Below are 22,917 nucleotides of genomic sequence, written 5' to 3'. Positions count from 1 at the left end.
TTGTTCAGATTCTTCCCTTCCGTAACCAGCATACCTTCCTCCATCTCCAAGCTTATCCTTCATCTTCGAGCCACGATCGTCGACATATATGAGCAACAAGGTGCGTTTCTCTTCGCCTCGTTTTCTTTCCAAGTTTTTGTTCGATTCTGGTTATTTTTTCGTTATTATTTTTTGGATCTCCTCTAATGGAGTTTCGTCTAAAAATTCGCAGCTCAGTTCACTATATGCTTCCTAGAAAGAGACCTATCGGTGGACAGGCCGTTGAGGAAGTCGACGAGGAGGAGGTAGTCGAGGTCTCCCACAGCGTCACCGTTTTCAAGAAGCCTCGTTCGATCTCCGCTACCTGCGCCTCAACCGAAGCACCGACGACCGCTACTACTACCGCGGCTGCGACGGGCGCTGGTAAGGAGCAGAGCACTACGGAGAACGGTAGTGGAACGCAATCTGATTTGCCAATCATGAGGTCCTGTGATGGAGCCAACGGTAGTTCAGCTGATATTGATGAGGATCTTCACAGCCGCCAGCTCGCGGTGTATGGTCGTGAGACTATGCGGAAGCTATTCGCTTCCAACGTTCTTGTTTCTGGTTTGCAAGGACTTGGTGCTGAAATCGGTAATGTTTTCTTTTGTATTTTGTTAGCGCTTCTTAATTGATTCAGATTTGTGTATTGTATTAGTAATATAATTAATATCTCATGGTTTGGTTTTCTACAAAGCTGTACTGGAGATCACTATTGAGAAAGTATAGAAGCGATGCAGTTTTTTGGTGGAGTCTTTTCAGAACATTGCATGTTTCCCTTCCAATTAGAGAACGTTGGATGTTTGGCCAATTCATCGTTTTGTCCAATATAAGCGTCAGCCAGAACTTTGTGAAGAACATTGTTTCTACTCATTTTATTAGTTCCTACATCCTAGTTACATATGACTCTATGCTGGAAATGTTGATACATTCTTATCAGCTCATTAGTACTAGGGTCTTCTTCCTTGCACTCGTCCATATTTCATTGAGTTCAGCCTATAATGCTAGTTTTGCTACTAAATAAATCCAGGCTTTTCATTCGTACTACACACTATGAACTTTAGAGAGGCCCAATTTATCTGCCTTGCTTCATAAACATAAATCTAAGCTAGGGTGTCAGTACCACTTGATGATTCTACCCCTTTTACCACAAAAGGAATTTCTCTTGTTGACAGCACAATAAAGGGGAGGCAGATCATTCAACTAAGCCATTGAGTGAAATTATTCTTTTTTGAACAAGACTGATCGGAACATGTTTTGTCATTCTCTTGTTGACAGCAGAATAAAGGGGAGGCAGTTTAAATTGCTGTTTGCTGAGCTGAACATGTTTTGTCATTCTCTTGCAACAAAAACTTTTTCCTACTACATTTATGATATCCTATGTGTACTAATAAGCTATTTTTGAAGTTAAAATGGCCATTTGATTACTTACATTAATATCGTATAATATTATTCCAGCAAAAAATCTTATACTTGCTGGTGTGAAGTCGGTCACGTTGCATGATGAAGGACTTGTGGAGCTGTGGGACTTGTCTAGTAATTTCCTATTATCGGAGGATGACGTTGGAAAGAACCGCGCCCTTGCTTCAGTGCAAAAGCTGCAAGAACTCAACAATGCAGTTATTGTCGATACCTTGACTACAGCATTGACAAAAGAAAACCTCTCACAATTTCAGGTACTATGACAGGAGCTTCGATCATTCTAAAATGGTCTCTTTATTGCTTTCTGGATTTCTACTAAACAACCTTAAGTTCTATTTTTTAATCATACTTTCTATAAGCTTGTGCTCAAGTTGCTCGTTGGCTCAAAATTTCATGAGTATCATGTTTCCATGTCATTATCACGTGAATGAGGCTTTGATATCGTTTCCTGACAAATTGCTTCAAATGTTTGAATTATCAGAATTTTTCGTTCAACTGATATTCAGATTTCATTTATATTAATTTCATATCATTATAGTGGAGTAATCTGTAATATTTTCGTTGCAGGCTGTTGTGTTCACAGATAGCAGCTTAGAGAAAGCAATTGAATTTGATGAATACTGTCACTATCACCAACCTCCAATTGCTTTCATAAAAGCTGAAGTTTGTGGCCTTTTCGGCAGTGTCTTCTGTGATTTCGGCCCTCAGTTCACTGTTATAGATGTTGATGGTAATGAACCAAATACAGGCATAGTAGCATCGATCAGCAATGACAATCCAGCTCTTATTGGGTGTGTGGATGACGAGAGGATTGAGTTTCAAGATGGAGATCTTGTTATATTTTCTGAAGTTCGTGGAATGACTGAATTAAATGATGGGAAACCAAGGAAGATAAAGAGTGCAAGGCCCTATTCTTTCACCTTGGATGAGGATACGACAAACTATGGAGCATATGAGGGAGGTGGTATTGTTACCCAAGTAAAGCAGTCCAAAGAATTGAATTTTAAGCCACTGAGAGAGGCAATCAATGACCCTGGTGATTTTCTTCTCAGTGACTTCTCTAAGTTTGATCGTCCACCTCTGCTGCATTTGGCCTTTCAAGCACTGGATAGTTTCAAGGCAGAGTTGGGTCGTTTCCCTGTGTCTGGATCAGAGGATGATGCCCAGAAATTGATTTCTATTGCCAGCCGTATTAATGATAGCTCTGCAGAGGGGAAAATTGAAGAACTTGACCAAAACATACTTCGCCACTTTGCTTATGGTGCAAAGGCTGTTTTAAGTCCTATGGCTGCTATGTTTGGTGGAATTGTTGGTCAAGAAGTCATGAAAGCCTGCTCTGGGAAGTTCCATCCTTTGTTCCAGGTAAGCTAATTTAGCTCAGTACCGTGTGTCCTTGTCTTTGTAATTAAAAGAACGGGTTTTCTTAGGGTACATGATAAGCATACTTAATAAAGAAACTAAATCCTAGAAAGGGAATCAATTACCCCATCACAACAAAATAGTTAAACCTCAATTACCATATGTAATTACAACTTTCTATTACAAGACTCTAAACCCTATGCCCTAAAAATCGTTAAAGAATACCTATTGTGACCCAAGAAAAGGCTATTTAAGCTTTCAACCTTTATGGAAAGAAGCTGGGTTTGCATCTATATTTTGTTACATGGTCAGAAACCCAGATTTTTTTTGTAGTGTCAGTCTACCATGATGAGTATGATGCGTTCCTTTTGTCCACATTTTTTCCTCATCTTGCTGGGGACTTTCATTTCCTATGACCTAATTATACATTTTTATGCGATGTGATTGTGCACAGTTTTTCTACTTCGATTCAGTGGAGTCACTTCCCACTGAACCCCTGAATCCAGATGACCTTAAACCATTAAACAGTAGATACGATGCACAAATCTCTGTTTTTGGATCAAAGCTACAAAAGAAACTCCAGGATTCGAAAGTATTCATGGTAGGAGCTGGTGCTCTCGGGTGTGAGTTTCTTAAGAACCTAGCTCTTATGGGAGTTTCTTGTGGTGATAATGGAAAGTTAACAATAACTGATGATGATGTGATTGAGAAGAGCAACCTTAGCAGACAGTTTCTATTTCGAGATTGGAACATTGGTCAGGCAAAGTCAACCGTCGCTGCATCAGCCGCCACATCAATAAACCCACATTTCCACATTCAAGCTCTTCAAAACCGTGCAAGCCCTGAAACAGAGAATGTTTTCGACGACACTTTCTGGGAGAATTTAGACGTAGTTATAAACGCACTCGACAATGTCAATGCTAGGCTCTACATTGATCAGAGATGTCTCTATTTCCAGAAGCCTCTTTTGGAATCTGGGACTCTCGGTGCGAAATGCAACACTCAGATGGTTGTACCTCATCTGACTGAAAACTATGGAGCATCTCGTGATCCGCCTGAAAAACAGGCTCCAATGTGTACAGTTCATTCTTTCCCGCATAACATTGACCATTGCCTTACGTGGGCTCGGTCAGAGTTTGAGGGGCTTTTAGAGAAGACGCCTACTGAAGTAAATGCTTTTCTTGAAAATCCGGGTGAATACACTTCTTCCATGAGAAATGCTGGTGATGCTCAAGCTAGGGATACTTTGGAACGTGTTCTTGAGTGCCTTGATAGGGATCGATGCGAAAACTTCCAAGATTGCTTAACTTGGGCACGCTTAAGGTAATCATCTAGATTGAGTTCCTGCTAGTTTTATCATGCTCTTTACTTGCTGTGTGTTATACTTACGTTGTAGTGTATGCACACACATTTTTGTACTGTGTTTTCTTATGCTACAATGTGTTTCAATCTATCATGTTTGTGCACACCACTTTAGCATCTTGAGTCCTTACCTGACCATATATCCTCACATGAATTTTCCTCAGAGTATTAAGAATTCTATATATATAGATATGTCAAACTAAGTATTAACTACATACTCCCTCCGATCCGATTTAATTTCCGTTTTAGAAAACATCGTACATACCAAGAAAAGGTTATTACTCCTCAAACTCGTTCATAAAACTCATGTATTGTCCATTTACTTTAATTTCAAAAAAGATGATGACTTATGCATATTCTATGTAGTTTTATTGGCTATAATTTTATGTCCATTTACTTTAGTTTGGAAAAGACGATGAGTTCTGCATATTTTATGAAGTTTTATTGACTAGACCACTGAATAAAAAGCGACGCCTAGTCTTGCCTGAGTCAGGGCATCGCCTAGTTGGTCCTAGGCGCCTACTCTTTCCAGTTTCCATAATTTAAAAAAATATCAAAAATATATATGATATTGTTGTTTTTAATGATGATATTCGATTTTCTTCTTTGGTAATATATTTTATTATCTTTTTAATAAAATCGTTGATTCTACCTTATTCTTTGGTAAGATTTTTGTTTTTTTGTTTTCCCTATAAAACTACGCACTACTCCTATTCTATTTTTTATGATTTAAGTTGACCAACTTTTTTATGCTTTAATTGTCTTGATGCTTTAAGACATGTTTTTTTAATTGGTTCTACTTTTGAAACTATAGTTTATGACTATATGATGTTTTTCTATATTATATGACTATATATTTCTATACATCCATAAAACAAGGATCACTGCAGTCAGCAGGAAATAAGGCTGGGCGACCCTAGGTGCACCTAGGGTGGCTCATTGCCTAGGGTCGCCCAGATTCACTGGGCTAGACTTTTAATGCTAACATGAAAGGATGGGAAATGTGTAAAACTAAAATTGATAACCTAATAACTATTTAATTGAACTGGGAGATGAAAAGTATAATAAAAGATGATGCTAAAATAACAAGTTGAAAGTATCGGAGGGAGTATATTTTCTTTTTGAGTAATTATTGAATGATGTTGTAAGTCTATTAATCTGAAGTATCATAACTACCCCTTTATGCAATCAGTAAGTAACTAAGCTGATAATTAGTTGCTGTTTTTTTATGCAGGTTCGAAGACTACTTTGCTGATCGTGTAAAGCAGTTGACATTCACCTTCCCAGAGGATGCTGTGACTAGTACTGGAGCTCCATTCTGGTCTGCCCCCAAACGTTTTCCCGCGTCCACTGCAGTTCTCAGTTAATGATGCCAGCCACCTTCAGTATGTCTTGGCAGCAGCAATACTGCGGGCGGAGACATTTGGTATTCCAAGGCCAGACTGGATTAAGTCTCCACGAATGTTGGTTGATGCTGTTAACAAAGTGATTGTCCCTGATTTCGTTCCAAAGAAGGATGCAAAGATTGTTACTGATGAAAAAGCAACTAGCCTCTCAGCTGCTTCTATTGATGATTCTGCAGTTATTGAGCAGTTGATTACTAGGTTGGAGGACTGTCACAAAAAACTGCCTCAAGGTTTCAAGATGAACCCTGTCCAATTTGAAAAGGTTAGTCATCTCACTCTCATATGCTTTCCTTCATGCAAAATTGCTTCGAACATTTTATTTGGTTGGAGAAGTTAATTTGCCATGCCTCTACTTGAATTTATTCTTATGATATGTAATCAAAATGCTCAAGTCTCGTTTGCAACTGCATTTACATAATAATGTGATACGATTTCAGCAAAGCCAGCTTAGCTATTTTATATATTCGGCATTTACTTTGTATTTCCTGTTAATTAAATTAGGAGTCAATTTCTTAGGATGAGCATAAATCGGTCCGGACCGAAAAAATGGACTGGACCAGACCGGTCCGAGATTTTACATATTTCGGGTCCGGTCCGGTCCAAAAATTGGTTTGGTCCGTTCCGGACCGGCCGATATTTTAAAGAATAAAATAAAAAATATGTAATATTAATTATATAAGGTTATATATATAGGTTATTAATATTTTTTAATATCTCAAATTAGCTTATGAATGATATAATTCTATATATATAAACAAAATATATCATAAAGAATAAATTTTATTTATTTATTAGAAATTGTAAATAAAATTATAGTTTCAATCTGATTCGGTCCAAACATGGACCGGACTAATATTTTCGGTCCGGTCTTCGGTCCATGAAATTTGCGAATTCAGTCCGGTCCGGGTTTGGACCAATGCTCATCCCTACAATTTCTAGTATTCTAAAGTATTATTAATTTAAACCTTAATTATCTAAGTGACGGGTTGGCTTCTTTCAAGAAGAGTAATGGGTTTAGTTCTAGCAGCCATTACCAGTCTTGAAATATTGGGTTATTGCTACGAGGTGAGTTCCGGTGAAAACAATCCTTATGGTGTGAAGTGCGAAGCATGTTGAGCCATTAGATTAGAAAATGGAGGGCTGAGATTAAAAGATGGGTTTTTTAATGAATCCACGCGGTGGCATTTTTGTAATTAATGGTGAACTGTTATTTTTATTTTCTTTTACGTTTTCTGGGTGATTTTTTTATCTCTTTAGATGTGAACATTAGCGTGTTATATGCGTACCCGAGAAAGTTCGCACTTCACACCATAAGGACTGTTTTCACTGGATCCTTATTCTATTGCTACTGCTAAAGACCACTATATTCAGATTTCAGTTTTTAAGTATTAGTAGAGAGTCAGTATGTAAATTAGCTTCTTAATATCAATTGAAAAGAGTATGCGCGTGCTCCTGCAACTTTCCTAGTGCTATGCAATGGTAAGTTTCTTAGCAATTTTGTTAATATTTTTTTCATTTTCAATCCGCAGAAAAAACCTCATCCTACTTTTATTTATTTCAATGTTTTTTTTAGCATTTTTCACTTTATTTACTATTGAATATTGCTGAATATAAAAATAATTTAAACTTTCATCTACTACCTTTTCTCTCATGCCACTTGTTACCCTCTTATTGCACTATGTTTGCCTTTTGGGTATTTTTACAGCTGCTTAACAGAAATGTAAAAAAATCTGTAATATTTAAAGCTAAAACTCAAATCAATATATGAACTGTTTCTAGTTATTGATGTGTAGGACGATGACACGAACTATCACATGGACATGATAGCGGGGCTAGCGAACATGAGAGCCAGAAACTACGGAATCCCAGAAGTAGACAAACTGAAGGCGAAGTTCATCGCGGGAAGAATCATCCCGGCAATCGCGACAGCAACGGCTTTAGCAACGGGCCTCGTCTGCCTGGAGCTGTACAAGGTGGTAGACGGGGGACACAAGGTGGAGGACTACAGAAACACCTTCGTGAACCTGGCGCTCCCTCTCTACTCAATGGCGGAGCCGGTCCCACCGAAGGAGACTAAGCACCAGGACATGAAGTGGACTGTGTGGGACAGGTGGATACTCAAAGACGACCCCACTTTGAGAGAGCTACTCGATTGGCTGCAGGCTAAAGGGCTGAGTGCTTACAGCATCTCGTATGGGAGTTGCTTGCTGTATAATAGTATGTTCCCCAGGCATAAGGAGAGGATGGATAGGAAGATGGTGGATCTTGTTAGGGACGTGGCGAAAGCAGATTTGCCGGCGTATAGGAAGCATTTCGATGTGGTTGTGGCTTGTGAAGATGATGATGGGGAGGATGTTGATATTCCGCAGGTTTCCGTGTATTTCAGGTAAGGTTGTGTTTGCTATATAGTTGGTGGTTATAACTAGAACTTGACTTGCGAGATGATACGGTTAATTGGCGTGACTTGATGTCTGTTGGAGGTGGACTGTTTTTATGTTGAAGCTGGACTTACCTGTATCCCAGCGTATGTACTGGAAGGAGTATCTTACTATTGCAGAATAATCATCTTGCTTCATTCGATCTGCTTTTTTTATTTTTATTTTATGTTGAGGTACTATTTTTGACGTCATGTGGGATATATGAAAGCATTGCATACAATCTCCTCGGGAAATCGTCATTTAAAATAGGAAAAGCGGTAATAGTAGTCAACACAGTCGCCAAGATTGCACCCATTTAGTCACTATAGAAATACGGATTTGCCAATTGTAGAAGTATTTAACTTTTAAGTCATTGAGGGGAAGATGGAAACTCTCCCTTTGAAATTCTCCCTTCCAAACCCTAATATCAGAACCACCCATATCAGTCGCCACACAAATCTTCCCTTCTTCCTTGATTTTCCGGCGGTCTGCTGTCCGATTGAGTTCTCCTTCCCTGTTTCCTCCTTTAGATGGCAGCTCCAGCGCCCTTCCCCCTCTTCTCCGGCTCCGTCAATGACGGCGTCCCTCGCGGTTTCTCTGGCCGTTTCTCCTGTTTTCCGGTGCCGTCCCAGCTGGCCTCCGCCTGGCGCAGCTCCTCCTCTCCTCTCCCTTGCTGACCCAGCCTCCTCGCTTTCTCCGATTAGTTTTCAGTGGTGGTCGTCTGCGCTTTCGCCTGGCTGCAGTCGGATGTTTTCCCTCGGGGTTTGCTCCCTTGTCGTCGTCGTTGGCGACTGGTGGTCTTCTCCGGATCTTGGTGGCGTTCCCCTTTGCTTCTGGGTGGCCCTTTCTCTGACGGATCCAGCCTCGCTCGGGCTCTGTGGTGCTCAGGCGCAACCTCTATTTTTGTTCCGATCCTTTCGACACTCGCCTGCTCCCGTTCCCCATAGCCAGTATTTATCATGCCTTCCTCTTCAGTGTGGTTTCACCCCGCAGGTAAGTTGGTCTCTCCTTTGTTTTTGTTCTTCTCCATACTTCCTTGAAGTTAGTATAAGCTCTGTCAGTTGTCATTAGTATTGTATTAGACATTCTAATTCCAACTACTTGCTCTTGCTTTATGATCAGTTGTCGGTTCATCTTTGTTATTGTCTTTCTTTTTCTGGGGAAACCCATATGTTTGTAGGCGAAAGCCAATTGTTACTAGGCGAAAGCCATGAAAATTTGAAACGTAAATATACAACTTATGAAGCGCCTTGGAATTTGCAGGTGTTTTCATTTTGCTCTTTGCAAATTATTGGCAGAATTGATCTTGACAATCTTTTATATACCTCGACTATTAACTGTCATTATAGAACCCGTCAGATGAATGTATGCTTCAAAATTTATTTTGCAGGATTCAATTTTAGTTCAAATTATTTTAATATCCCCCATTTTCCGATTTCTGAAGGGCCTTTATGGGCTTCTTGGCTGATTTTGGACGATGGGGTTATTGAAACTCAGACCTTAAAAAAACTCAATTTAATTTTGACATTCAAGTATGAAAATATCTCTACTTCGCGATTTTTGAATGTCCATTGTGCTCTTCTTACAAAAGGGCCTTGGTGGGCTTTCTTTTTGATATCAGACATTGGGCCCGAAATTAAGTTGTGTAACACTAACAAGTCTGTAGTAGGCTTCACAATTATTATTTTATGAATATAGGTTATTGGAATGTTAGAGGTATTAATCGACCTACTTTCGCTCTCGAAATCAAATATATTCAAAAGCTTAATAGACTAGACATACTTAGCCTTTCAGAAACCAAAACTATGGATAAACCAAATACTGATGAAATTAAGAGATTAGGTTTTGATAAATGCTTTTCGTGCCCTGCCGAAGGAACCAAAGGTGGTTATGGGTACTTATTAAAAACTCTTGCACCACTCGTACTATCACTAAACATAAATCGATTAACAATACGATTTTCCTGCATTGCAATCTTAATAATCTTAACTTTATTATGGTTTTCCTCTATGCTCCCTCGAAAGATCACCTAAAAAATGATTACTGGCATTTTGTCAAAACGAAATTATGGATCTTCACCTTCCTTCTTTGTTAATGGGGGATTTCAATGACATTCTCTCCCCTCTGGATAAATTAGGAGGTTTTGATCCTTTTTCGAGAAACTTTAATCGTTTAAATGACCTTATTACTGATCTTGGATTAACTGACACTAAATTTGAAGGTTTTCCCTTCACCTGGAGAAAAAACTAGACAACTTGACCACAATATATATGAACGTTTGGATCGTGTTCTTATTCACGCTTCTCTTACCTCCTTTTCTAATGATAATATGGTCAAGCATCATCCGTTTTCCTCATCGGATCACCGTCTAATCACCTTTTCGTTGGGTAACAAATCCACAACTATTAAGCTCCCTTTTAGATATGAACAAGATTGGTCAGATTATAAATCTTTTGAAGCCCTGGTCTCCAAAGTTTGGAAGTACTCCATTAAAGGATCATATATGTTTAAATTCTCTCAAAAGTTGCGGCTCTTAAAATCCTATGCTAAATGCTGGGCTAAAAGAAATACCAATCATAATTTTACGCAATTCGTATCCTCGGAAAAGAAACTTCAAGAATTATATCTTCAATTCCTCCAAGATCCCTCGAATAATTACCTTAAGAATAAAATCAACAATCATACTTTGCGACATTCGTCCCTTCTTAAGTTTCACAACAATTATTGGAAAAGAAGATCTAAATTAAAACACCATGCTTTTAATGATCAAAATAACAAATACTTTCACTCTATAGCAAAAATTAGAACTTATCGTCAAGCAATTCACTCTTTTCAGACTACAGATAATAGAACTCTTTATTCTCAGGAAGACATCTCTGAAGCTATCACTATTGAGTTAGCCAAACGTTTAACTTCCAGCCCAACCTCATACATTTCCACTGACGAATTATCCATTATCCCAACTATAATTTCTGATGAAGAAAATTCTTTCCTCACAAAAACCCCAACCTTAAATGAAGTCAAAACTGCAGTTTTTGATCAACCCTCAGATAAAACTCCGGGTCCTGATGGTTTTCCTATTGACTTCTATAAAAAATTCTGGAAATATACCCATCGATCGTTTTTTGAAGCTATTAAAGCCTTTTTTCATTCAGGACATCTTCTAGCACATTGGAATTATTCATTTATAGCTCTAATCCCTAAGAAGGACTCTCATATTACTATTAATGATTATAGACCTATTGGCCTTTGTAACTCTTCTTATAAAATAATTTCAAAAATTCTTGCTAATAGACTAAAAACGTTACTTCCGAATATTATTTCTCCCTTCCAAAGTGGTTTTGTGGAAGGCCGAATTATCCATGATAACATTCTAGCTGCTCATGAAATCTTTCACACATTTCACAAGCACAATAAGAAGAAGAATAACCTTATGACTATCAAAATAGATATGGAAAAAGCCTATGATAAAGTAGATTGACATTTCTTATTCAAAGTTCTAAACAAATTTGGCTTCTCAGATAAATGGATTGCACTCATTAAACAATGTATTACTACTCCTCGAATCTCCGTTCTAGTTAATAACCAACCTGGTACTGAATTTTCTCCGACATGTGGTTTACGACAAGGAGACCCGATTGCCCCTTTCCTCTTTATCTTGGCCATGGAATTTCTTGCTAGATCAATGACAATTGCAGCTGCTCTACTAGCTCGTCACATTGGAATCAGGCTTGTCCTAACGGTAGTACCATTCCTTTTCTTAGTTTTGCCGATGATACTATTATTTTTGCGGAAGCAAATATGCAAAATTTAGAATTCATTAAAAATTTCCTTCAAAAATTCTCTAGACAAAGTGGACTAACTATTAATTTTAACAAAAGCTCTATCCAATTATCTAAAGGTCTCCCGCGTAACTCTCAAATTAACTTAGCATCTCATCTAAATATTCCTATCACCACTAAGTTAGAAAAATACCTAGGGATCCCAATAGTTAATGGTAGAGTTTGTAAAAATCTTTTTGAAGAATACATTACCAATCTTAAAAAACAATTAGCTAAATGGAAAGCTAACACCCTATCACAAGCAGGCAGAATACAATTAATTCAGACAAACCTCTCGTCAAAACTCAATTATTTGATGCAGTGCTTTCTTCTTCCAAAAGGTCTTTGTCTTGACATTGACGGCATTCACAAGAAATTCTTCTGGAACAAACAATCTGCGAATTTCCACCCTCTGATCAGTTGGGATAAAATTTGTAAACCTAAAGACGAAGGCGGCGTTGGCCTGCGTCTTGCCCAGGAAAATAATGAAACTTTGCAGATGAAACTTCTTTGGAATATTTTGAAAAACCCGAACTCTTTGTGGTCTTCAATAATTTATGAAAAATATCTCGTCAACAATGATATCCTTAATGTTGATAAAAAGCCTTCTTATTCCTGGCAGTTCAACCGACTTCTCTCTATTCGTGATAAATTTAAATCTCTTATAAAATGGCAGGTGGGTACCGGTTCCTCAATTAAATTTTGGATTGATAACTGGCATCCCAATCTTGACCTATCCTCATTCTTAGGTTCTAATGACAGAAACGCTACTCTTGATTTTTTCTTGACCCCGGATAGACATTGGAATACGGATCTGCTTAATTCGATTTTTCCTTATTATATGGTGGATCAAATCAAGTCTGTTTATATCCCCCGTTTTCCTACAAAAGATATAATTATTTGGGCCCCATCTAATTCTGGGGAATTCTCTTCGCAATCGGCTTTCTTAGCCTCTCGTAGTTTTGGAAATGTTTCACTTCCCTTTAATTATTGGAATCTTGATCTTCCTCCGAAGATTAAAAAATTTCTTTGGAAAGCATGTGCTGACTGCCTTCCTATTACCGAAAGGCTAAATAGATTCTTTCACCGAGTCTCTGATCAGTGTCACTACCCTTTTCAGCATCGTTTACTAAAACTGTGATTTCAGAGAATCTGTGGGCTTGGGGTTTGTCTTAATGCGAATGAGACTACTAATCATATTTTCTTCAACTGCTCCTTTACATTAGACTTATTCTTTTGGTTGGAAAGAAAATGATTCTGGAGATTTTTTAACCTCTCTACATAACTTTAGAAACTGTAACACCAATCTTCCTCTGGCCTTTTTCATATGGTGGAATGTGTGGCAAACCAGAAACAATATTATTTTTAGAATCAACGACAACAACAGAGTCAATCTCTTTAACTCTATCATTGTTGGAAAAAACCTCCTCGTAATTGGGTTAAAATCAACTTCGATGCCTCTTATAAAGACCAGTAATGATATATCGCTTATATTATTAGAAACCATTCTGGGGATATTATACATGCTGACACTAAAGGTATTTATACCTTTAATGCTCTCCAAGCCGAAGCTTTAGCCGCGCTTGCTGCTGTTAAAGCTGTTGTGGGCTTGGGGCTCCGTTTTGTCATCGTCGAAGGTGACAATCTCACAGTTATCAACAGTCTGAAGCGTACAAAAAAGTGCCCTGGGAAATCAACTCTATCATACAAGAAACTCACAAGTTAAGTTCAACAATCCAGGCTATAAAGTTCAATCACATCAAACGTTCCGGCAACCAAGCTGAAGATTTTCTAGCGAAATTCAGATGGAAACAACCATTCCTCTCGGAAGTTGTCAAGAATTATAATTCCATCATTATGTGTGATAGGCTAGATTCATTACACCAACAGTGTCCCTCTCGAATTTGGGAATTTGTAAAGATCATCCGCTTTGATGATTTAGGTCATCTTCTCTAGAAGATTGACCTTTGTATTACTTGTTCAAAAAAAAATAAAAAAAATAGGAAAAGCGGTTTCTGGATTTGGACTGAGCATTCCTGACCCTTGTCAGGAAGTTTATAATTAATGAGATAGAGATAGAGTAAAAGTGTATTAAAAATTGTTAATGCGGTTGTGAATTGTATCTAGAAATTGGAAAATAATTTTGGAATGCTAGTGGGAAGATAATAAAGAGATGAAATATTATAAAATCCTTTGACATTATTAAGACAAATTATAAAGAAGAAGAAAATTAAGAAGAAGAAAAAAAACTGACAAGAAGGGAATAAAGTGAATATTATATTTTCTTTTTTCCGAGTTCGACTTGTGTAACTATCCAAAATTATGCGGGATTTGTTTTGATTTTAATTAATATATATGAAAGTCATTTTGATAATGTTCTATTTGTTTTAACAAGTGTTTTAATAATAATAATATGAAAGTTTCATAATTTTTAATAATATATAAATAAAGATATTTATAATAGAAAGGTGCATTGGTAGTATTCTTGTTTAGATGACGGGACTAATAATTAGAGGAGATAGAGAAAAGGAGGATATAAAAGTGGATTGAAAATGTAAATATGTATTAACTATATAAAATTTAAATGATAAAAAAACTAAAAAAAAATTAGAATATGTATTAAATGTCAGAAATAAAAAACAAAATCTTTATAATATATAATAAGAGGTACTAAATAGTAAATACCCTTCTTGTTTAGATGAAGGGACTAATAATTAGAGGAGATAGAGAAAAGAAGGAGATAGTATATATAAAAGTGGATTGAAAATGTAAATATATATTAACTATATAAAATTTAAATGATAAAAAAACTAAAAGAAAATTAGAATATGTATTAAATGTCAGAAATAAAAAACAGAATCTTTATAATATATAATAAGAGGTACTAAATAGTAAATACCCACAACTCACCAAATGACACTTCAATGAAGAGGTCAGATTATGTGATTCAGGACATATTATTAGCTCGGAATTCTCATCTTTTGATACAGTACAAATGAAACATAACGTCCGCAGTGAACTTTCTTTTTTTCTCATCAACTACAAATTAACAGTATAGAGCTTCAAAAGATGGCTATGAGAACCGCCTCTCCGAGAATATGGCCATTCATGGCTTCCAGTAACTTGTCCCTAGTCACCTGCAATAAACCCAAGAAAAAACTCCATATAAAATCTGCAAAGACAATATCATGAGGTATCATTTTGACTTACCTTGTTTCCGACATTGATGTAATCATCCAAAGCATAGAGCCTAAACTCAATCCTATGGCCATGGCTAGGCAGCGTCCCGCCACGCCAACCAAGCACTTTCCAGTCGTTAATCCCCTCCTTTATGCCGTCAAATTCTCCCCCGAGTTCGTCTTTCATGGAAGAGTAGCCCTCCGGCAAGCCCTTGAGGGTCGGAGGGATGTTCTCGACGACCCAGTGGGTCCACGGCACAGTGGCCCCTCCTAGGGAGGGGGCGTCGATATCTTGGACCACTAGGGCCAACGACTTGGTCCCCTCTGGTACGTTGTACCACTCCAGCGGGGGCGAGATGTTGGTCTGTGCCCCTTGCCCTTCTTGGGTGTGCTTTCTTGGGAACCGTCCCTCGTGCTCGAATGAAGGAGACACTAGCCTGGTTTGTTTGATGGTTAGTTAATCAAGCCAAAGGGTGGACTTAAACTTGTTCAAGATGAAGCCTAACTAGAGGTAGTATATTTCATAGGACTGTTTAGAATGAGTTAAAAAAATATCGTTTTAATTAGAGTATTAAGTCGTGAATATAAAACAATGATGCAATTTAAAATCGTTGCAGTAAGCTGTAATAGGCTCGGTACAACAACTTAGGTTCACAATAGTACCCTAGATTCATATATAAGATACTAAAATTTGATTTCATAGTTGAAGTAGTGCTCGCATTCCATACAATAAGGTTGTCTTTACCATAAACTTTTTCTTCATGTGAGTACCAGTAACCAATTAGTTGGTCTTTATTGCCCCGTGTGTGAGTTGCCAAGAAAAGAAGCATGTATGCCTATATATTAAATTATACTCCCTCCGTCCTAAATTTAAGATTCATTTGCCTTTTCACATTTGCCGTGACGTGTTTTGTATCGTTAATATCTCTAAATGTGTATTACTATAAATTATAAAATTTTGATATTATTAAAGTACTCATAGAAACGAATTAAACAAGATTCCACATGACTATGTTTTTCCTTATACATTAAGGAGAATCGAACAAATTAGCTTCAATAATGAATAGTGTCGAATCCTAAATGAGTCTTAAATTTTGGGACGGAGGGAGTGACATTCAAGTATTCAGATTTCACCAAATCAAAGATCTATAAATTGTAGTATTTGATCTACTAGCAATGCTTTTTTTACTTCTTCTGCTCGTACTACAAGACACATGGTTCGGGTTTTTAATTTGCTAAACTTTTTTAGTAGGGGTCCGTTCAGTAATGACTAAAATCAGATGGAAGTAGATGAAAGTAGCTGAAATTGGGATAATTTCAGCTTTTTCTATCTAGGTCATTGCCGAACGCCATTTTTGAGCAAAATTCCATCTATAGAAATTTCCATCTACCTTTTGTAAATTCCATCTACTTCCATCTAATTTTTGTTAAATTTTCTATCTCTCAATTCCTAGATGGAAAAAAATTCCATTTACCTTAAATTCCATCTACCATTCCATCTATTTTTGTCATCTACCACCTTTCATCTAGATGAAAAAAAATTTCATCTAAGTGTTTCCGAACGGAGCCTAGATCAACACTAGTATATATCATAAGAGAAAGAAACTTGCCATGAACTCCTCAAACTATATCGTCAAGCCATTTTATTCTAATCCAAGTGAAGAAACAAATTGCAAAGTATAATATATCCGAATTCCAACATTTTTAATTAGTTCAACTGAAACTAAAGTTGCGTTTTAAATAATAATATAGAGACAATTTTAATAATAATTTATTTTTTCATAATTAATTAGCGTATGTCTCGTTCCATGCATGAGAATATTTTAATATAAGTGTTATAAATAATATTTTGTACAACAAAATTTATCTATTTATTATAGATGCGAGATCTGATTAAATTGTAAATTTGATAAGATGATGGATAGTTATTATAGATAAAATAATGACGCATGGTGAAAAGTACTACTATAATCTGAATAATAGATAAAAATAAAGGATTCTAAATTTAACTTCTATAAAACAAACTAAGATCCAACTTCTATAACGCTAAATCAGAATAAAAAATTAAATTATTTTCTTTATAGATCAGTTTTTTAAATTTTTTTTATAAACTTATTTATGTAGTTAATATTTATCATTCTAAAAATATTTAATATGAAAAGAGTATATTAATATAAGTAAAACTTTTATTTTACTAAAAAAGTTTCACAAAAATTGGATTCATTTTTTATATAACATAAAATAAAAACTATGGAAAGTTTGGTTCTTAGGTAAGGAACGTAATTTATAATAATATTTATATACTAAAATATATGTCTATATATCTGCTATAATTTTTAACTTGAAAATAATCCAAATTTATAAATAGATTTTCCAACATTTTAATTATTAATTTATTTTTTAGAAAAATTATTTAAATTTAATAATTAAATAGATTAAAATAAAATTATCTTAGCAATTTATTTCTGCAATGTGAGAGTTTATTTATAAATATTAATATAATTAGAGAGTCTAGGAATCATATATGTTATTAAATAAAAAATCGATTAAGGATAAGATTTAATAAGATTTGATTAATAAAAAATAGTATATTTAATTATAACTTTAATATATAGATAATGAAAAAAGAAAAAAAAGTTAATAAAAAGAGAGAGAATAGTATTACAAATAGGAAATTGACACATAAGCAATGTTGGTAGGGATGGCAATGGGGCGGAATCGGGCGAGGACTACGTACTATCTCCATCTCCATCCCCATCCTTGTTTAGATTTTTAGTCCCAATATCCTTTCCCATCCCCGTCGGGGGGTTAATTATTTTTCCCATACACGTTTCTATCGGGTCCCCGTCCGCATCTAGGATTCCCCATCCCCGTTACCTAGTTTATATTTTCAAATTTCTTACTACATATCCATTAAAAATATGAACAAAAACCAATATAGAATAAAGGTAATTAACAATTATCAAGAACAAAAAGTTAAGAATAGAATATTGAAAAAGTGAACTTAAATGAAGTCTAATATAATTAACGTACATAGAAAAGTACTATAATTTAACACAGAGAAACATGGAAAAATATTTTTTCATGGGATTGCCATCGAGTATTCTCCAAAAATTCTCCCATCGTAGATTCCTCACGGGGCCGAGGATTCCCCATTGGAATCGGGATCGGGACGGGAACACTATTCCCCGCCCCATACCCATCCCTATGGGATTTATTTTTCACCCATCCCTATTAAAGATCTTCATCCCCGTATCCGTCACGGGAATTTCCCATGGAAAAGCGGGGATCCCCACCCCATTACCATCCTAAATCGCATAAAATAATTTTATTTTAATATATATTAAAATTCTATGTTCATGATTCAAATAGAGAGTTTCTATGTACAAAGTTTTTCAAAACATAGAGTTAATTTCAGCCAAAAAAGTTCTTTCACTTTTGATTTCCCAATTCCTTCTGCTGGCTTCTGAATTATTACTCCCTCCACATTATATTTGTTTGACAGAAGAGTTTTGTTTGTAACACAATTACACCGGACATCATCCTAAACGACACTAGCCAGAACCCGTAAAGGATGATCAACTATCACATGCATGCTCTAAACAACAGCAAGCTAATCTAGGATATTAAAATAGAAATATACGAATCATTAAGGATCCTTAGCACTCATTCATATACAAATTAAGATCGATATCTAACAAACAATTTAATCAGTTTACCGAAACTCATCGCTGGCAGCCATGTAATTCGAGTTTCAAGTTGCTAGCTGTTTGTTCTTGCAGGAATAGTTGATGATCTGATCACTGTTGTGCTGCTCTTGCACCTGATCTGCTGGAAATTCGTCTCTATTAATTCGATTTCTGGCTGCAACTTCATTAACTTCGGGTGTTGGTAAATGATTGGTGCATGGGGGCGGGGTTTATAGCTGAGTGACACGCTCGTCTAATCTCGTGCTTTCGACAAACCCTCATGTAACTTGTGGAATTGTATGACTGACACTTGTCTTATTCTTCGGAGGCTTGTTGGCCGAAATATTGAATTGATAAAATCGAAAAGCCGATCGTTCTAGGTCAGTGGTATCTAAGATAAATTGGTTGTGTGTTGTGATTGACCGATCGAATTGTTTTTTTTGGATTGTTGTGACGTAGTCGATTCAAGGAAGCGACTGTCACTTCCCTAAATCTGTTTCAGCGGAAACGTATTTATGTGAAAGCTTAACACGGTATTTATAGTGGAAACCTCAACACCAAATAGTATTGAGTAAAACTACTACATTCTAGTTCTTCACTAGAAGGATTTGAAACACACACACTCTTTTATTAGATGTCTTGTTCGTTACAAAATAGAGAACTCGGACTAATCTAAGTCACTCTTCTCTCTCTCGTACACAAACTCAACCCTTACAAGTGTATAAATCTCTTAACCTATTAGCCTATCTTTTCTTCTCTCTTTTCACGCGCACATACATAGAAATGACTTCGTCTATTTATACTAAATAGCTACGCACCAAGATACGTATCGATACTCTATCTTGTTACCCTTTTAGCTGGCCCAACACTTAGATCTTCTCTCTTTTGCGTCTGAGTATCTTCTCCAAGAATATCTTTGTTTTACATCACTTAACCGTTTGTTTAGATATAATATATCTTTTCCGTCCGAATATCTTTTCCAAAGATATTCTTGTTCAACGCGTCTTAGTCCGTTTGTCTTGATAGATTTGATCCTTCGTAATCCTTTTAATTGCATATCGCTTTCTTAACCGGTTTCCTATTCTATATGGAAAGATTAATCTTTGGTTTCAAAGTCGCTTCCCTGATATGGAAAGTTTCCTAGTAAGGAAACTTCCCTAAAATTGCAACTGCATATGACACTCAGGTAAGGGAGTTAGGAAGTGATTGTCAACATCAAAACTAAGGAACCCTTAACAAATTCCCCATTTTTGATGGTGACAAACACTTTAAACATTTTAAGAATATAGCTAAGGCAATAAAAAGGATGTCATATAGATACTAGCTAGTTCCCCCTAAACGTCTTACGCAAGTTGACAGGCGTTTTACCGGTCGTTGGTCCTGTCAAAGATAAATCCAACTACTATCCACTAGTTAAGCGGTAAGTCGGAGTCGATTCCACAGGGAGCCACAACGATAGTTTCTTTCAAGCGTGTTACCAAAAGTAACAAAGGGGGTTTTGGTTTGTAAATTTGTGAAAGCAATAGTAACCGAAAATTGTTGGATTTTTTGTAAATTTATAACAATAAAAAGCTCACTCTTTCAGTCTCAGCACATTATTCTTATAGAAAGTTGATCATCGAATTCTAATAAAGTTATGTTCTTTTAAATAAATAATCTAGTTGTCCTACTCTTAGTTCGTAAATAGCAACTAGTCCAAATAATCCTAGAAACCCTTGTTGTATGCAATAACCAAAGAAATCCTAAGGTTCAACTACTCAACAGCATAAAGATCAAAGATATGTAGGCCTATGCAATACCATTGACAAATCACCGATACTCGACACAGGTTTATAATCTCTACAAAAGAAGCACTCGCAAATAGTCTATGTTAATTCTGTTTGCTACCTAAAAGACAAGACTTTTCAAATCGAATTATCAACCCTAGCAGTATGAATGAATATAAATCTACCTAGTTTCGAACTTAGATAAAATCAATACCAATCAATGACAATAAGCACAAGAGAAAATAAAACAATGCTGAAATTATTATATTAGAACATAAACATAGAATTCTCATAAACAATTCCTAGAATAATGGCCTCAACCTAAGAGTGAACTCGTAGGAACTTAGCCAGACATAGGCAAGAGAAAGCTATACATGATGATGGATAAACTAACCAGGATTAAGTTAGAAGATGGTAGAAAGGTGGCAGCTTTCTTCTTGGTGGCTGAATTTCTAAGAACTAATTGTAAAGTGGCAAAAAGATCTAATCTAACCTAAAAACTAGAGGTATATATAGGGTCCAACCTCTAAGGAATAAAATAACTAAGGATAAATGAATAAAATGGGAAAAACTAATAAAATCTGATAAATCCTGGGCTTAAATTTGCAATTTGGGCCGGGTCCACCAAAAGTCGCGGTCGCTACCTTCAGGGTCGCGGTCGCTACTTTTAATCAATCTCTCAGGAATGTCTCAAGTCGCGGTCGCTACTTCTGGGTCGCGATCGCTACATCCATGTCGAGGCAAAGTCGCGATCGCTACTTTATAGTCACGACCGCTACTTCTTCTTTGAGGGAAATTCTCGACCGAGACTCCAAAGTCTCGACCGAGACTTCTTCATCTTGGCTCGTCTTCATCTTGAAACCTTCTCTCGGACTGGTCTTCGTCTTCTGCAAGCTTCCGAGGCAGCTCGGCTTCGCCTCTCAGCTCTCCATGGGTGTAGGTGTGGTCGTCTTCTCTCTAGCTCCGTCCCAAATGCACTAAAAGTGAGTACAAATAGGATCTCCATAATATAATACGACATAATAACGCTTAAGAGCATCCCGCAAATCTATAAGTGAACAATCATACTAGATTCCGGGAATACCACTCAATAAGCACCTAAACACCACTAATCCTAAGCTAATAGTCGCTAGTTACACCATATAATAAGCTCCTATCAAACCTCCCCACACTTAAACCTTGCTCGTCCTCGAGTAAGCAAAATAAAACTCACTCCTCCTAAAAAGCACAAAGGTCTACAGTAAATGTAGAGAAAATCTGCTAGCGACTATACTCCAAACTCCAAAGTGTATGTAAGCAACATACTCCGATCTATCTCCTTATGTCTCCGAGATATCCTACCCAAAAACCCTCCTTATCTCTCCACCTTCATATGACACCACTCCATAGCAATAATAATAATCGAACAAAGTGATGTGCTTTTAAGCACAAGTGGAATCCTATTCTCCTCTAAGGGTAAGGGTACATAGATATGACATAAATAAGAATAAAATCGAGTCTCCCACTCGCTTATACACTTCTTATTCCTCCTCTTCGAGTAATGTCCTAAACCACTAGATAATATGATAAATCCACAAATCACAACCACCAATCCTAATTTAAAATTCTGCATCATACAACCACAACAGTATGCATCAAACTCCAAGAAATAGTGAACTAATCCTAGAATCTAACTCAACCGCCGATAATATATATATAAAGCATCCTAATAAACTAATGGAATGGTAGATATGCAAAGCGTGGATACAATAAGCTCATAAATAAGAGATATAAAAGGCTAAACTAACTCCTTATACCTCCTTGGTGAATCCTAGAAACCCGAGACATCCTTTTACTCCCTTCTTATGTCTCCTGTGCCATTTAGATATGCAATTAATAAATCAATCACAAAACAATGTAATTCCGGCGCCCTTTCGGGTTTTCACCAAAATCTAAGTGGGAGGAACTATTCTTTTCTTTTCTTTATTTTTTTCAGGCACCAACCTTTTCCTTTTTAATCCTTTTTTTGCTTGCCTGGTTTTTATTCTTTTATTTTTCGTGACTTTTTCGATTTTTTTCGTCTCTTTTTCGTTTTTTTTTGTAGGAGCCCCCCTTTTTGATCTATTCCTTTTTTACTCTCCTTTGGTTTTTTTAAATATAAAACGATGCAAGAGTTCAAAACAAGTAAATAAGTTCGTACAGACTCGATCGAAATACGACTCCAAACAGTTCAGCAGAAAAAAAGTAAGAAAGATAGAAAACAAAACACATAAACCTCCTCCTCGGTACGGTAATTCCCTCCCCATACTTGAACAACGCATTGTCCTCAATGCAGCAAAAGAGGACCTCATAACATAGGGAAGGGGGAAATACCGCGATCACTTTGCCGCGTCGACGCCTCCGATCACGGTCGAGACAACCGAGTCGCGGTCGAGACATTTTTCGGAATTTTTTTTCGCAAAGTCGGGGATCGTCGTCTCGGTCGAGACTTATCGGGTC

General features: G+C 36.6%; 2 protein-coding genes across 2 annotated transcripts; one reads left to right on the top strand and one right to left on the bottom strand.

Annotated features, from left to right (window-relative positions):
- Window positions 1-221: 221 nt before the first annotated feature.
- Window positions 222-7,957, top strand: LOC141249574 (uncharacterized). Its single transcript, XM_073669684.1, is given in 7 exon segments — window positions 222-612; window positions 1,477-1,694; window positions 2,008-2,802; window positions 3,254-4,122; window positions 5,396-5,498; window positions 5,500-5,829; window positions 7,361-7,957. Coding segments are annotated over 7 exon segments (3,300 nt in total). The 5' UTR covers window positions 222-224.
- A 6,910-nt stretch (window positions 7,958-14,867) lies between these two features.
- LOC141249576 (UPF0098 protein CPn_0877/CP_0992/CPj0877/CpB0906-like) lies at window positions 14,868-15,814 on the bottom strand. The gene is made up of 3 exons (XM_073669688.1): window positions 15,648-15,814; window positions 15,016-15,421; window positions 14,868-14,942 (listed from the first exon to the last, which is right to left on the bottom strand). The coding sequence occupies exons 1-3, from the start codon at window positions 15,812-15,814 to the stop codon at window positions 14,868-14,870; spliced, it is 648 nt and encodes a 215-aa protein (XP_073525789.1).
- Between the last annotated feature and the right edge of the window lie 7,103 nt (window positions 15,815-22,917).

Source organism: Phyllobates terribilis, unplaced genomic scaffold (genome assembly GCF_046119375.1).
Source record: "Phyllobates terribilis strain yellow unplaced genomic scaffold, ASM4611937v1 Scaffold_4775__1_contigs__length_57273, whole genome shotgun sequence".
Taxonomy (NCBI): domain Eukaryota; kingdom Metazoa; phylum Chordata; class Amphibia; order Anura; family Dendrobatidae; genus Phyllobates; species Phyllobates terribilis.
This window is presented reverse-complemented; position numbering and strand designations above follow the sequence as displayed.

What these genes read in the sequence shown, in the direction of transcription:
- LOC141249576 (XM_073669688.1), bottom strand. Translation starts at nt 15,814, where the DNA reads ATGCTTCTTTTCTTGGCAACTCACACACGGGGCAATAAAGACCAACTA. An exon ending in ATCTTATATATGAATCTAGG is followed by an intron (nt 15,422 to 15,647) that starts GTACTATTGTGA and finishes CAAACAAACCAG; the next exon opens with GCTAGTGTCTCCTTCATTCG. An exon ending in ACATCAATGTCGGAAACAAG is followed by an intron (nt 14,943 to 15,015) that starts GTAAGTCAAAAT and finishes GGTTTATTGCAG; the next exon opens with GTGACTAGGGACAAGTTACT.